This window comes from Sus scrofa, chromosome 15 (assembly GCF_000003025.6).
Source record: "Sus scrofa isolate TJ Tabasco breed Duroc chromosome 15, Sscrofa11.1, whole genome shotgun sequence".
NCBI lineage: Eukaryota > Metazoa > Chordata > Mammalia > Artiodactyla > Suidae > Sus > Sus scrofa.
In genome coordinates, this window is record NC_010457.5 from 56757070 (window position 1) to 56772968 (window position 15899).

A 15899-nucleotide genomic window follows, 5' to 3' on the forward strand; every position below is an offset into this window, starting at 1 on the left:
GCCTGCTCCCCAGAACTAACCTCTGGAGCAGAGGTCTTGGTGCCCAGCCCCCACCTGAGTGTCTGTTTTTGGTGACTGTTAGTTCAGGTGATCTGTTCAGCTCTCACTCTGCTTTTCAGATCTCAGACCTACTGCTGCACTCTTCTCGGCGTCTGGGGATCCCTCCAACTTGGTTGATCTTTCTGTGGATTAGGTGACTTTCCAGGGTGTGTGTTCCCTTTCTCCTTCACAGTTCCCTTTCGGGAGCGCCAGTCTGGTCCTGATTCCCCTTCTCTCACTCTCCTCTTTTCTCTTGTTTTACCCAGTTATGTCATGAGAATCTTGCCATAATTAGAGGTTTAAGTTCTTCTGCCAGCATTTAGTTGCTGTTCTATGCGAGTTGTTTAACATGTAGATGTGGGTTTTTTTTGTTGTGTTTGTGGGAGAGGGCAAGCATGTCCCCCTACTCTTTCGCCATCTTGCCTCCTCCTATTTTCTTAAATTAAAACAATTTTTTTTTATTTTATTTTGGAGTATAGTTGACTTACAATGTTGTGTTAGTTTCAGCAGGTGTACAACAAAATGATTCAGTTACACATATACACAACTATTATTTTTAAGATTCTTTTCCCATATAGATAACTACAGAATATTTAGTAGAATTCCCTGTGATATACAGTAGGTCCTTGCTAGTTATCTATTTTTTTAAAATATACACCATATAAAAATGTGTTTTAATTGTAAGTTTGTATCGTGGTATATGTATTGGTTTCCCAAATCTAGTTATCTATTTTATATATAGTAGTGTGTGTATGTTAATTCCAGACTCCTGATTTATCCCTCCTCCCCCCCTTTCCCCTTTGGTAATCATGTTTGTTTTCAAATCTGTGAGTCTATTTTTGTTTTGTAAATAAGTTCATTCATATCATTTTTATAGATTCCTCCTATAAGTAATACCATGTGATATTTGTCTTTCTCTCTCTAACTTACTTCACATAGTATGATAATCTCTAGATCATCCATGTTGTTGCAGATGGCATTATTTCATTGTTCTTTACGGCTGGGTATTATTCCATTTTATATATGGACCACATATTCTTTGTACATTTAAGTTGCTTCCATGTCTTGGATATTATGAATAGTGCTGCAGTTAACATTGGGGTACACGTAGCTTTTTGAATTCGGTTTTCTCCCAATATGTGCCAGGAGTGGGACTGCCAGATCGTATGGTAGTTTTGTTTTTAGTTTTTAAAGGAACGTCCGTACTGTTCTCCGTAGTGGCTGTACCAATCTATTTTTATATAAGTTTACATAGTGAGGTAATGGGCATTGGGACTTCAACTTATGAATTTTTGGAGGATGCAATTCAATGCATCACAACCAGTTAGAGGTGTTCAGAATGTTTTATCATCAACTAGTATATGTAAAGTGGGTTAACAATATTTAGGTTTAGTTTTCTGATGGAAACCATTACACCAGTGGAGAGCTAGGGAGACTATGATCAGTCACAACGGCTAATCTGTCTCTTTAATTTTATGTGGACTCAGCTGCACCTCTCCCCAGCCTCCCTCAACCTCCCTGGTAATCAGAATGACTTGGGAACAGCTGTTATATATACAGATTACCAGGCCCACCCTCAGGAAATCCATACTGTGAATAAGCTTTTCTGGAGAGTCTTGAGATGAATTTGAATATACAGATTTGGAAGTCCAGAAAACAAATCTGGGAGTTCCTGTTGTGGCTCAGTGGTTAACGAATCTGACTAGGAACCATGAGGTTGTGAGTTCAATCCCTGGCCTTGCTCAGTGGGCTAAGGATCCAGCATTGCCATGACCTGTGGTGTAGGTCGCAGATGCAGCTTGGATCCCACGTTGCTGTGGCTCTGGCGTAGGCTGGCAGGTACAGCTCCTATTGGACCCTTAGCCATATCTCCATATGACATGGGTGTGGCCCTAGAAAAGACAAAAAAAAAAAAGAAAAGAAAAAAAATCTGTATAATCAACTCTTCCATGCTTCCTGAGTAAGGAACAGAGAGGAAGTGAGAGTAATATTTGGGGCCTGGATAATGCTGAAACCCTATGGCAGTGCCAAGACTGGCTGTAAATAAGCACATAGAAGACTTTGCAGAGACAGAGCAGTCACTCTGAGCCACTGTTAGGTGTAGGGATCTCTTATTTGGGGGGTGCTTGGTGTAACTACAGATCCTCAAGCCCTACCCCAGAGATTGGGGTTCAGCAGGTTGTTGCTGGTATCCTGAGCATCTGCCAGATTAGGCTTTGTTATGCTATAGTCAAAAATTAACCCTGAAATCTTATGCCACTTGCTCACTTCGGCCTCATGCCTACTATGGGCTGGCAGGACCTTGCCCATCAGTAGCTCTCAGAGCCCTGAGCTGCTGGTCATCCTGCAGAGAGAATCACATGCCCCCCCTCCACCACTGAGTGACACAGCTCATCCCACCAGGCCCCACCAGTTTCAGGGGCTGAGATAAGTCAGCCTGCCAAGCAATTAGAATGGAAGTGAATTTGACTTATTTGTTGAAAAGCATAAATAATCACCAGAGTCTTCCCTTTTGGTCACCAAATATCAACTCATGGTATTTCTTCATAGTATTTTGTATAGAATTTTAATGTCTGTATACATTAGGGATATTGGTATGTAGTTTCCTCTCTCATAAAGTCTACTTTTTGCTACCCTTAAAGGATGAAAATAGAAGTGTATCCTCCTCTTCAATTTTTTAGGAGAGATGGTGTAAAATTACTACTGCTTTTTCCTTTAAATATTTGCCAGGGTGTTTAAAGGCTTGGGCTCCCTTACTTCCTCCCTCCCTCCCTAAATTCAAATTTCTTAATAGATATAGGGAATATAGAACCTAGCTATTGAGGTTATCTATACTTTTTTTTTTTAAGAGCCACACCCATGGAATATGGAAGTTCCCAGGCTAGGGGTTGAATTGCAGCTGCAGCTGCCAGCCTACACCTCAGACACTGCAATGCAGAATCTGAACTGCATCTCCTACCTAGGCCACAGCTTGCAGCAATGCCAGATCCTTAACCCACTGAGCGAGGCCAGGGATCAAACCCATATGCTCATTCATACTAGTTAGATTCTTAACCTGCTCAGCCACATTGGAAACTCTGAGGTTATCGATCCTTGAGTAATCACTGGTGGTTCACATCTTTAAAGGAATTTGTCTGTCATATTTCATTTGTTATAAGAAATATTCTGAAGTTGTTCATAATCATTTTTCATTATCCTTTTAATGGCTATAGAATTTTAAAATAGAAGTATAAGTTGATTTGTAGTATTGTGTGTACAGCAAAGAGCTATAATTTTTTATATATGTATACATATTTAAAGTTATTTTTCACTATAGATTAGTGTAAGACATTGAATATAGTTCTTTCTCTGTGTTATATAGTAAATCCTTGTTGCTTATCTATTTTATTCATACTAGTTTATATCTATTAATCCCATACCCCTAATTTATCTGTCCCTCCTCCTTTTCATCTTTGATAGTCATAAATTTGTTTTCTGTGTCTTTGAGTCTATTTCTGTTTTGTATTCATATATATATATATTTTTTACATTTCACATATATTTTATTTTATTTTTGTCTTTTTAGGGCAGCACCCATGGCATATGGAGGTTCCCAGGCTAGGGGTCCAATTGGAGCTATAGCTGCCAGCTTACACTGAAGCCACAGCAGTGTGGGGTCTGAGCCATGTCTGTGACTTACACCACAGCTCATGGCAACTTCAGATCCTTAACCCACTGAGTGAGGCCAGGAATCGAACCCACATCCTCATGGATGCTAGTCAGGTTTGTTAACCATGGAGCCACGATGGGAATTCCACATTTCACATTTAAATGATATCATATAATAATTGTCTTTCTCTATCTGTCTGACTGATTTCACTTAGTCTGATAATTTCTATGTTGCCGCAAATGGCGTTATTTCATGCTTTTTTATGGTTGAGTAATATTCCACTGTATATATGTACCATATCTTCTTCACCCATTCTTCTGTTGATGGATATTTAGGTTGCTTCCATGTTTTGGCTATTGTAAATAGTGCTGCAATGAACACTGAGGAGCATTTATCTTTTTGAATTATGGCTTTTTCCAGATAGATGCTCGGAAGTGTGATTGCTAGATCATATGTGGTAACTCTATTTTTAATTTTTCAAGAAACCTCCATACTGTTCTCCAGGTGGCTGCACCAATTTACATTCCCACCAACAGCGTAGGAGGATTCCCTTTTTCTCTATACCCTCTCCAGAATTTATTATTTGTAGATTCTTTTTTTCTTTTTTGGCCACCCCATGGCATATAAAGTTCCCAGGCCAGGGATCAGATCCAAGCTGCAGTTGTCACCTAAGCCACAGCTGCAGCAATGCCAGATCTTTAACCCACTGTGCCAGGCTAGGGATCAAACCTGCATCCCAGTGCTCCCAAGACACTGCTGATCCCATTGCGCCACAATGGGAACTCCTATTTGTAGAATTTTTGAGGGCTGCTGTTCTGAGCAGTATGAGGTGATAACCTCATTGTGGTTTTATGTTTCTCTAATAACTAGAAATGTTGATAGTTCTTCATGGGCCTATTGGCCATATGGATGTCTTCTTTGCAGAAATGTCTATTTAGATCTTCCACCCATTGTTTGATTGAATTATTTGTTTTTTTGGACGTTGAGTTGTTTGAACTCTTTGTATATTTTGGATTAATATCCCTCATCAGTTGCATAGTTTTCAAATATTTTCTACCATTCTGTAGGTTATCTTTTCATTTTTCTGATAGTTTCCTTTGCTGTGCAAAAGCTTTTCAGTTTGGTTGGGTCTCATTTGTTTATCTTTGTTTTTATTTCTTTTGCCTTGGGAAAGTGATCTAAGAAAATATTCCAGTGATTTATATCTGATCGTGTTTAGCCTATGTTCTCTTTTAGGAGTTTATGGTGTCATGTCTTATATTTAGGTCTTTAAACCATTTGGAGTTTATTTATTTATTTTTTTTATTTTCCCACTGTACAGCAAGGGGATCAAGTTATCCTTACATGTATACATTACGATTATGTTTTTTTCCCCGCCCTCTGTTCTGTTGCAACATGAGTATCTAGACAAAGTTCTCAATGCTATTCAGCAGGATCTCCTTGTAAATCTATTCTAAGTTGTGTCTGATAAGCCCAAGCTCCCGATCCCTCCCACTCCCTCCCCCTCCCATCAGGCAGCCACAAGTCTTTTTGGAGTTTATTTTTGTGTATGATGTGAGGGAGTATTCTAGTTTCATTGATTTACATGCAGCTCTCCAGCTTTTTCAACACCACTTGCTGAAGAAACTGTCTTTTTTTCCATTGTGTATCTTGCTTCTTTTGTCCTAGATTAATTGACCATAGGTATGTGGGCTCTTTATTCTGTTCCATTGATCTATGTGTCTGTTTTTGTGCTAATATCATGCTGTTTTGATTACTGTGGCTTTGCAGTACTGTCTAAAATCTGGGAGGGTTACATAATGGCTGTGAAATTTTTGGTAATGTAACCTCTCTTGTTCCTGATATTAGATCAGTTCTTCACTTTTATTTTTATCTAATTGGCCTGGATAAAGGTTTATTGATGTTATGGATCTCAACTAGCATTTGATTATATAGATTTTTCTCCACATTTTTTTCTCTTTTGATGATTTCTACTCTGATGTTTGTTATTTATTTTCTTTAGTTTATTTTGGGTTTATTCTTCTTTTACTAGTTTCTTAGCGTGGGAATTGAGGTTTTTGATTTTACACATATATATATATATATCTTCTGTTATAGGTTTTTCTGTTTTTGTTTTTTGGTTTGTTTTTGTTTTTTTTTTTTGTCTTTTTAGGGCTGCACCCACAACATATGGAGGTTCCCAGGCTAGGGATCTAATTGAAGTTGTTGCTGCTGGCCTACGCCAGAGCCACGGCAATGCCAGATCCGAGCCACACCCGCGACCTACACCACAGCTCATGGCAATGCCTTATCCTTAACCCCCTGAGCAAGGCCAGGGATCAAACCTGCAACCTCATGGTTCCTAGTCAGATTCATTTCTTTTTTTTTTTTTTTTTTTTTTTTTTTTGTCTTTTGTCTTTTGTTGTTGTTGTTTTTGTTGCTATTTCTTGGGCTGCTCCCACGGCATATGGAGATTCCCAGGCTAGGGGTTGAATTGGAGCTGTAGCCACCGGCCTACGCCAGAGCCACAGCAACGCAGGATCCGAGCCGCGTCTGCAACCTACACCACAGCTCACCGCAACGCCGGATCGTTAACCCACTGAGCAAGGGCAGGGACCGAACCCGCAACCTCATGGTTCCTAGTCGGATTCGTTAACCACTGCGCCATGACGGGAACTCCTCAGATTCATTTCTGCTGCGCCACGATGGGAACTCCTAATATACGTATTTAGTGCTCTAAATTTCCTTCTACATAGTATCCTCTCACCAATTTTTGTATGTTTTGTTATATTTTCCTTCAGCTCAAATTACTTTCTAATTCCCATATTGATTTCTCCTTTGATTCTTGGATATTTTAGATGTATTTACTTACACCAAATATTTGGGGATTTTGCAGTTACCTAATTTCACAGTAGTCGGAGAATATACTTTGTAAAACTTGAATCCTTTCAAATTTATTGAAACCTGTTTTCTGGATAGAATGTGGCCCATTCTTGTAAATATTCTATTTGCAATAGAAAAGAATATGTATTCAGCTGTTGTTGGTTGGAGTTATGTCACTATGGCTGTTGCCAAAATCTGGCCACTGTCCACCAGTGCCGAATATAAAAGCAGAAAGAGAGTTTTGGGTGAAGGAGGAAAAAAATAGCTTTTATTGCTTCACTAGGCAAAGGAGGCCACAGCAGGCTAATAATTCAAATAATGTGCCCCATAGAAGGGAGGGGATTCAGAGTTTAAAATTGAACAGGAGCCCTTCTGTGTTTCACCCTTGCTTGATCATACCCTAAACACAATCACCTGTGAGCTAAAGATTATGTACCCAAGCACAATGGCCTGTGACTTAAAGATTATGCTAAGCAGCTGATATTTTTCAGGAAATTTCTTAGGTTGTTCTAATCTCTGGTCAGTATCCCCTTTTCATAAGTACTCTTATTCTAGGAAAAGTGACAATACCATAACCCAGAAGGTTACCATCAGGATCATGCTGAGATTCCTGACACCAGCTTTGATGACTAAGATTGTCCAAAAGAAAGATGAATGCATGCTTCCCCAACCCTGATTCTTATCTGAAACCCTGGGTTTTTTTTTCCCTTTTAAACTGTAAAACTCCCAGAAATTCTTCTCCAGGGGAGCACAGTCCTTGAGGCATTAGCCTGCAGTGGCTTCCTTTACCTGGCAAAGCTATAAAAGCTGTGTTTTTCTCCTTCACCCAAAACTCTATCCCTGTGTTTCTATTCAGTGGACAGAAGCCGGGTTTCAACAACATGGCCAGTTAGATCAATTTGGCTGATACGTTAGTCAGATCATCTGTATTCTTGCTGATTTTCGTCCATGTGTTCTCAATTATTGAGAGGTAGATATAAAAATCTCTGATTATGATGATTTATCTACTTCTCTTTCCAATTTTTTGATTTTTGTTTACATGTTTCAAAATTTTGTTACTGGTGTACATAAACATTTAGGGTTGTTATGTTCTCTTGAAGAATTAACACCTTTATTATTATGAAGTGACTTTGCCTACACATAGTAATATTCTTGCTCTGAAATCTAACTTGATCTTAATGTAGCAATTCTGGCTTTCTCTTGACTACTGTGAGTGTGGTATATTTTTATCCTTTTACTTATCCTTTTAATTTTAAAAGTGCACTTTTAAATGTGTCTTTAAAGTGCATTTCTTGCAGGTCCTTACAATTGGGTCTTGCTTTTTTATCTAATACGATGATCTCTGTCTTTTGATTGATGTCTTTAGCTCATTGATATTTAACATGATTAAAGATATGGCTGAAATTGAGTGTATCATCATGTTGCTATTTTCTAATTGTGATTTTTAGTGATCATTATATCTTTAAGTTCAAGTGATATTTTACCACTTAACATAAAGTATAAGCATTTTATAATAGTATGATTCCATTTTTCAACTCCTGAACTGGAGCTATGTGATCCTCCTCTAGGCTCCCTGGCCTCCACCACCTCCTGTGAGAGAACATTTCCCACAGGGTAATGTCTTTGCCTTTTTGTAACATGTACATGGCAATTCCAAGTAATGCCATAGAGGTTGATTGAGAAGCTCAGGATAATGGAGGCTGGTGGTCATCAGAGAGATGAAGAGGCATCTGCTGATATGTCCTGGTTGGGGCCAGAGGGGCAAAGGCAAAGCTAAAACTTACACAGTGGGATCAGAGCTCACAGTGGCACTCAACATTTGAGGATCTTGAGTCTTCCCCAGAGATCTTTGCTTTTCTCCTGCAGGTCATAGGGAACCACTGGGTATTTGAAAGAAGGAAACTATCTGTCTTCTTTGATTTATCAGCCTAGAGAAGTCCATCCTCTTAGAAGGCAGGTAAATAGGAATATAGATTTCTTCTTTCTATGTAGCTATCTAACTATTTGTCTCTAGATAACAGAGAAATATATAGACAGGTAGTTTCTACAGAGGATAGATAGATAAATAGGGCAAGCAGTGTTTTATGATGAACCAGTGATGGGTTAATAGGAAGTAACTTTAGTCAAAGGTTACTAAGGAGCAATCAGAAATGGCAGATGCTAGGAGATGAAGCCTGGATAAGCTGCTGACCTGGGGTAGGAACAAGTGGGCCCTGTAAGACCTACACCAGCATATCCTGAGCTGCTCTCGGATATGAGTACAGCCTTATCTCATGTTTATTTGTGATGTATCTCATTTCTCCATCCAGCTTGCTGGAGGCCTGAACTATAACTTGTCAATTTATTCTTCTCCTTTAACATCTAGCATGGCACCTGACACCAATTACATGTTCAGTGCAGGAATGTAGGGAATGGCACTGATACGAACAAAATGACATTTCAGGTTCATGTACCTGGAAGAATAATGATACTATATAAAAACTAAGAAAGGAAACTATATCCAGTCTCTTGGGCTAGAACAAGATGGAAGATAGCATGAGAAAAAGAATGTAGGAGTTCCTGTCGTGGCTCAACAGAAATGAATGACTGCTGTCCATGAGGATGCAGGTTCAATCCCTGGCCTCACTCAGTGGGTTAAGGATCTGGCATTGCAGTGAGCTGTGGTGTAGGTCACAGACATGGCTCAGATCTGACGTTGCTGTACCTGTCGTGTAGGCTGGCAGCTGCAGCTCTGATTCAGCCCCGAGCCTGGAAATTTCCATATGCCGCAGGTGTGGCCCTAAAAAGCCAAAAAAAAAAAAAAAAAAAAAGAATGTATTTACTTGTATGATTGGGTCACTATGTTGTACAGCAGAAATTGACACAACATTGTAAATCAACTAAATCTCAATTAAAAAAAACTAAGAAAGTGAGGGAAAAGAGAGTTTTGTAGGGAAGATGGCATGTTTATCTGTGGACCTTGTAGCACAAGGTTCAGAGGGCAGTATCAAGTAGCTCGTTGGGACCATAGTCCTAGAGCTCAGCAGAGACAGTGGGGAAATGGCAGAGAAGTGCCGGGAAGCCTGAGAACTGGGGAGTGAACATTTGGGTTAACTGAGTTCTGGATGCAGGCAGTGAGCTCCCTCTCCTGAGGAAAATCCCTCTCAACTGGATTTTCTCCTGGTTGATGATGTATTTCATTCCACAATTAGGAAAACAAAAATGAACTACCTGAGCACTCATTCATGTGTTTATCTGGGGAGAGTAGCCTGTCCTATTTGCTTTGGTGGGTTAGAAGGCAGCTAGGCTCTGAGTGAGCATGGGGGGCTGAGGCTGCCACTTCAGAGGACCCCTGCACAAAGGAGCCCTGGGGACCTGAAAGACCAGATTCATGGTTTTTGCTTCTCCAAACACCATGGTGGGGAGGATCCCACAGGCTGGGCTGAGGAGAGCTTTGCTCTTCAAAGTTGGTCAACTGCCTAGGAAAGTGGCAGTCTCCAGTATGCCTTGGAAGAATGGCTGGAAAGTCTTGGATATTTGGGATGGTCTTTGAATAGTATTCACTGTGTAATGGGATTTAGAGCACTGGATGAATTGCTGGACCTATTCACACCTTCCCTGAAGCTGTTGCACTGCAACCTCCCATTTCCTCCCCAGGGCAGCATTTTTATGCTCAATGTTCCAGAAGGCTAGTTCATGTGTTTTTTGTTTTCTTTTTTTATTGTTATTTCCCCCAACACACTTTTTTTCCCCCACTGTACAGCATGGGGACCCAGTTACACATACATGTATATATAATTTTTTCTCCCATTGTCGTGCTCCGTTGTAAGTATCTAGACGTAAGTTCTCAGTGCTACACAGCAAGATCTCATTGTTAATCCATTCCAAAAGCAATAGGTTGCATCCATTAACCCAAAGCTCCCATTCCCTCCTACTCCCTCCCCCTCCCCCAGGGCAACCACAACTCTATTCTCCAAGTCCATGATTTTATTTTCTGTGGATATGTTTTTATCCTCTTTCCCCTGCTCCTCCTTTTTGTATCATTATAATCTCATAGGTTGTTTAAAGAAGTAGGAGACATTCAAAAGGAAATTAAAGATCTATTTCTCTGAAGAGGCTTTTGAATTATACCCAGGTTTCTTCTATTGTAGCAAGCCACAGAGAATCAGTAAGTACTATACTAAATGGAAACACATTACTTGTCTTAGTTCTAATGAGTTTTCATCTTTGAAAGGCTGACCCTTCAGAGAAAACCACAATGCCAGTGGTGCTTTCCTTGTCTTTGAACCTGCAGGAGCTCTGGTCACAGGTCACTTGCCCTGCCTCAACTCTGCTTTGAGCTAGTGTCACGTGCTCTAATCTTGGTTGAAAGCATGTTGTCTTTTCATTTCATCTTGAATTGTTATGCTGTGTAGTATGGTGTGTTGCATTTAAGAGGTGATACATGAAAATACTGTGCTTCCTTATATGCTTTGGTAGATATTTTGAGAAATTTATATAGTATCTTTAACAGTAAAATGGAGGTTAAATATAATTTTTCATAAGATATTCTAGTACTTTAGGAGCCAGTAAAATGACAATTCATTGCTCTCTACTTTTCTATATCAAAAGGGGTTGGAATTTATTGACAGGTGAAGATTCACCTTATTCTGTTAATTTCAGAAGTTCATGAAGTTGTCTACATTTATCTCTGTGTCTTTCATAGTCACAAGCTTGGCTCAGGGACCTGGTCAGGAAGGAGAGTTCTCTCCCCATTTCCTGCTTTTACCAAATGCCCTACTGGGGAGACCAGGCAGCACCTACTACACTTGAATCCTCGATGCTCACTAGATCTGTTCAGAGATGGAGCGATGTCTGGCTTTTGGTCAAAAGTGAGATCTGATACTGTCTACAGAAAGTAATTTCTTGGGAGGGAAAAATGTTGGGTGCTAGCTTTGATATGCCTATTGAAGATTTCTTCTTCACCCAAATTATGTGGCTACACATCTATGTAATTTTGAAAAGTCAGCTATGTCTCTATGAGTGCTGATCATCCACTGCTTTGCTTTGGCCCTTGGATATCTGTGTATCATTGGGTGTGTTTCTGACACTTGGAAGGCAGGGAGGGTAGTGGGTGTCTGCTGACGTCTGAGGTGGGAGGAGACTGTACCCTCGGCTTTCCTTTCCTGCAGAACTGAAGCACGAGATCCACGTCTGGCGCTTGACTGCACAGCGCATCAGCCCAGCCAGCCGCGAGGAGACAGCGGTTCGAGGCCTGCTCCTGGAAAAGGTGCTGTCACTGGAGCGCCTGCTGGCCCGAAGGCTGCACAGCTTCCACAGGTACTGAGCTGGCCCCTGTGCAGACCACTTTTGGTTCACAGCAGTTTCTCATCTTTGCCAGTTATGCTCAATGGTTGGATTGTACCAACAACCTATTACGACCCCCCTAAGAATGTCCAACGGTAATGTGCAAAATGTGAGCTAAAACAATTGTGAAGAGAGTTCCTGTTGTGGCTCAGCAGTAAGAAACCTGGCTAGTATCCATGAGGACGTGGGTTCGATTCCTAGCCTCTATCAGGGGTTAAGGATCTGGTATTGCTGTGAGCTGTGGTGTAGGTCACAGATGTGGCTCAGATCCCTGTGTTGTTGTGACTGGTGTAGACTGGCAGCTGCAGCTCCCATTTGACCCCTAGCTGGGAACTTTCATATGCCACGGGTGTGGCCCTAAAAGTAAGTAAATAAATAATGATTGTGAAGAGTAGGCCATGGTATTGCAAAAGAGTAACTCTAGTTGCATGCTAGTGAGTAAGTTTTGGGCTCTGTACCCTGTGCTAAGACTCATATGGCACATAATTTTATTTAACTCTCACTTGGGGAAAACTGAGGTTCAGAGAATTTGAGCAACTTTCCCAGTGTTATACATCCAGGAAAGAGTGATTGAGTTCGCATTCAACTACTGCCTGTTATACTTCTCTACCTAACATTTGTTCATGACAAGAATGAAAAACAATAACAAACTAATCTAATAAAACATTCTCCTAGTGGTTGATTTTCAGGGAGCCCAAAGAAGACTACTCAGTCCCACTCAATTCGTTTCTTGGGGTTTGTTTTAATCAAAGCTTGACACCTAAATGGTAGCAGTGAAGTGTTAAGCTTTTTCTCCCCACTTGGGTGAGGAGCCGAGTTCCAGCCTGCCGTCACTCTGGAAGCACTGACAGGAAATCAAGAGCCCACTCACCCTCCATGGATGTGGAAGCTTTGCTGCAACAGGACCAGGAACTGGATGGGATGAGAAATATGTCCCTGCAAGGGGAAATGTTAGTCCTTGTGAAGGTAGTGAGAGTGACTTTACGTGTTGCAATTTGCCGAAACCAGCCCATGTTCGCAGAGAGTAGGCAAGCTGACTGAGGGGGAGCTGGGTGCAGTGCCAGCACCACCTCTGAGGGTCACCCAGCGTGGTTGCAGCCTGAGCTGATGGTGAGGCGGGTGTGTGGAGATCCACTCTGTCCAGAGATGCAGCCCAGGATGACGCACTGTCTCAGCGTCCTTAGTTCTGTCCCATCCCATGACCCACTTGTACCCTGTGATGCTGGAGAAGCAGCACCTGTTGTCTCCAGGCTACAGGAGGGCCCTGAGTTGCAAGCTGGGGACAGAGTGGCAACTTCAACAACAGATTTTAAATGGAGAAAGGTTGTAAATTAAAGATGCAGTAGTAAATTTCCCCAATTGTATTTAATCTACTGACCTTCAAGTTTCAACATGCTCCATCTGTGTGGGTGTTAAAGACATAGGCAGTGTGTCTCAGGGTTACAATTGTGAAGAAATATGTGGGCTCAGAGAGTCACCAAATTTTCATCAGCTCATCCTATGTTGATTACAGAAAGGGAAACTGAGGCCCCAAGAGGGCAATGGCTTTGTGGGACCCCTCAGTCATGAGCAGAAGATAGGAATGAGGGTGATCTAAGGCATGTGCTAGCTCTGTGGGTCTTGTTTCTGCATTTTATTTTTAAAAATTGTCCTTAGAACCATTCTCCTGGGTCTGCTGTGATTTCTTTTATGGTCAGTTCTGGCTGTGTAGTCAACCTCCTTTGATACTATGACACGTGAGTGCTTATTAGAACTAAATTCTCCATCACACAGCTTCTTTTACCTAATTGGAGAGGGAGGAGATGGAGCTGAAAAGATGAGCTGATAGGAAAGGTTAAAAAAGAAAGGCAGGGAGTTCCCTGGTGGCTCAGTGGGTCAAGGACATGGTGTTGTCACTACTATGGCTCAAGTCACTGCTGTGGTGTAAGTTCAACCCCTGGTCCTGGATCTTCTGCATGCTGTTGGTGTGGCCAAAAAAAAAAAAGCAAGTTGAAATAAATGGAGGTGACTGAGATGGAAATGGAAACGGGTGGGTGCCATGACTTAGAGGTACTGTTGGGGGGTTAAGGGGTGAAGTGGGGGAAGAAGCACACATAGTGCTTCCAAGTTAATTTCCAATTGATAAAATCACCGCTAAAGCAAGTGGCATTTCTTTTACTGTTTTTTTTCCTTTAATTAAATTGTAAATATAACATATCATTTTGGAAAAATTCATAAAAGTAAGTAGTGAGAAGAGGAAAACAACAAGAAAGATGGCTTGCTCTCCTCCCCCATTCACATTTTGGCCAGTGTTCTGACATTTCCTGAGTTGTGCTTGCAGTGCCTCACTGAACATTCCAGTCATTTCCTGGATATTTTTCTTTGGGGATGCACAGTGAGCATCTTTCCCGGTCCACAAACCCAGCTCCCCCAGGGAACCATACATAATGACGAGGCCAGCCTCACGCTGTGGCTGTACCTGGCGTCACACCAGGCCATGCTGTGTGCTTCCAGCAGCCACCCTGCTGGCCTCATTGCTCAATGCCACCAGGAAAATGACGAGTCTGCCCTTTCCTCTTTTAGACAGATCTCCCAGGAAGATAAAAATTGGGAGACCAATATCCAGGAGCTACAGAAAAAGGTACTGTGATTTCTGTGATTTCTTTTCTCAGGAATTTCTGACTTACTTTTGGAAGAAGAGAGATCCCTTTGCTTCACATTGCAACTGAAAGTTGTCTTTTATTCCCGGAGTTGTGCATAAGACGTAGGTTATTTTCAGGAGTTAAGGGGACATTTTCCAGACATGGTAGGCTCGTTTTGTCCAGAGATTGAAAAGTTAACTCTTAATGTTCCGTAAAGAATCTGGAAAAAGAAAGGCTATGTATATATGTATAACTAAGTCACTTCGTTGTACAGCAGAGGTTCTGTGGTTAACATGCTGAAGGGAAGGTTGGCTGGTCTCTGTGATTCCTATTGTGCAGATGTGGGGATGGAGGCCAAGATAGGAGGGGAATCTGCTGCTTAGATGGAACACCTTTTGGGGCAGAGTTGGGTTGTGTGTCTTCTGTCATATAGCTCTGACTTCAGGGAGCAAAGCTCCTTTGGTGTTATTTTGTTCATTTTCCTTCCTTGGTAGAATTTCTCAGCCCACTTGAGGATACATAGTGCCCCTCTGCCAGCCAAGGCAGCTCTGCTCTAGATCGGCTAGAAGTCATTTCAAACCAGGGCAGTTTCTTTCCTAGGGAGAGATTGAATACTATTCTCTAATTATGATAGGGATACTTTGTCCTTCCCTAAAGGAAATTTATTTATTTATTTATTATTTTTTAATGATTTTTTCCCATTATAGCTGGCTTACAGTGTTCTGTCAATTTTCTACTGTACAGCAAAGTGACCCAGTCACACATACGTATATATTCTTTTTCTCACATTATCATGCTTCATCATAAGTGACCAAATATAGTTCCCAGTGCTATACAGCAGGATCTCATTGCTTATCCATTCCAAAGGCAGCAGTTTGCATCTATTAACCTCAAATTCCCAGTATATCCCACTCCCTCTTGGCAACCACAAGTCCGTTCTCCATGTTCTTGAGTTTCTTTTCTGTGGAAAGGTTCATTTGTGCCATATGTTAGATTCCAGATATAACTGATATCATAAGGTGTTTGTCTTTCTCTTTCTGACTTAGTATGAGTCTCTAGTTCCATCCATGTTGCTGCACATGGTGTTATTTTGTTTATTCTTATGGCTGAGTAGTATTCCATTGTCTTCTTAATTGATTCATCTGTTGATGGACATTTAGGTTGTTTCCATGTCTTGGCTATTGTGAATAGTGCTGCAATGAACATATGGGTGAATGTGTCTTTTTCAAGGGAAGTTTTATCCGGATATATGCCAAAGAGTGGGATTGCTGGGTCATATGGAATTATATATATAGTTTTCTAAGTTATCTCCATATTGTTTTCCATAGTGGTTGTACCAATTTACATTCCCACCCCCTAAAGGAAATTTAAACATTGGGGTCCTGGTCGGGAACGTGTTCTTT

The 15899-nt window shown here is 41.1% G+C and overlaps 1 protein-coding gene across 1 annotated transcript in view; it reads left to right on the top strand.

Annotated features, from left to right (window-relative positions):
- The window catches only part of OCA2 (OCA2 melanosomal transmembrane protein), a gene marked incomplete at its 5' end in the record, with an annotated part of 212273 nt that overhangs the window by 99422 nt on the left and 96952 nt on the right, over positions 1 to 15899 (top strand). Inside the window, 2 exon segments of the mRNA NM_214094.2 lie at positions 11701 to 11848; positions 14438 to 14495. Coding sequence (NP_999259.2) covers positions 11701 to 11848; positions 14438 to 14495 — 206 coding nt within the window.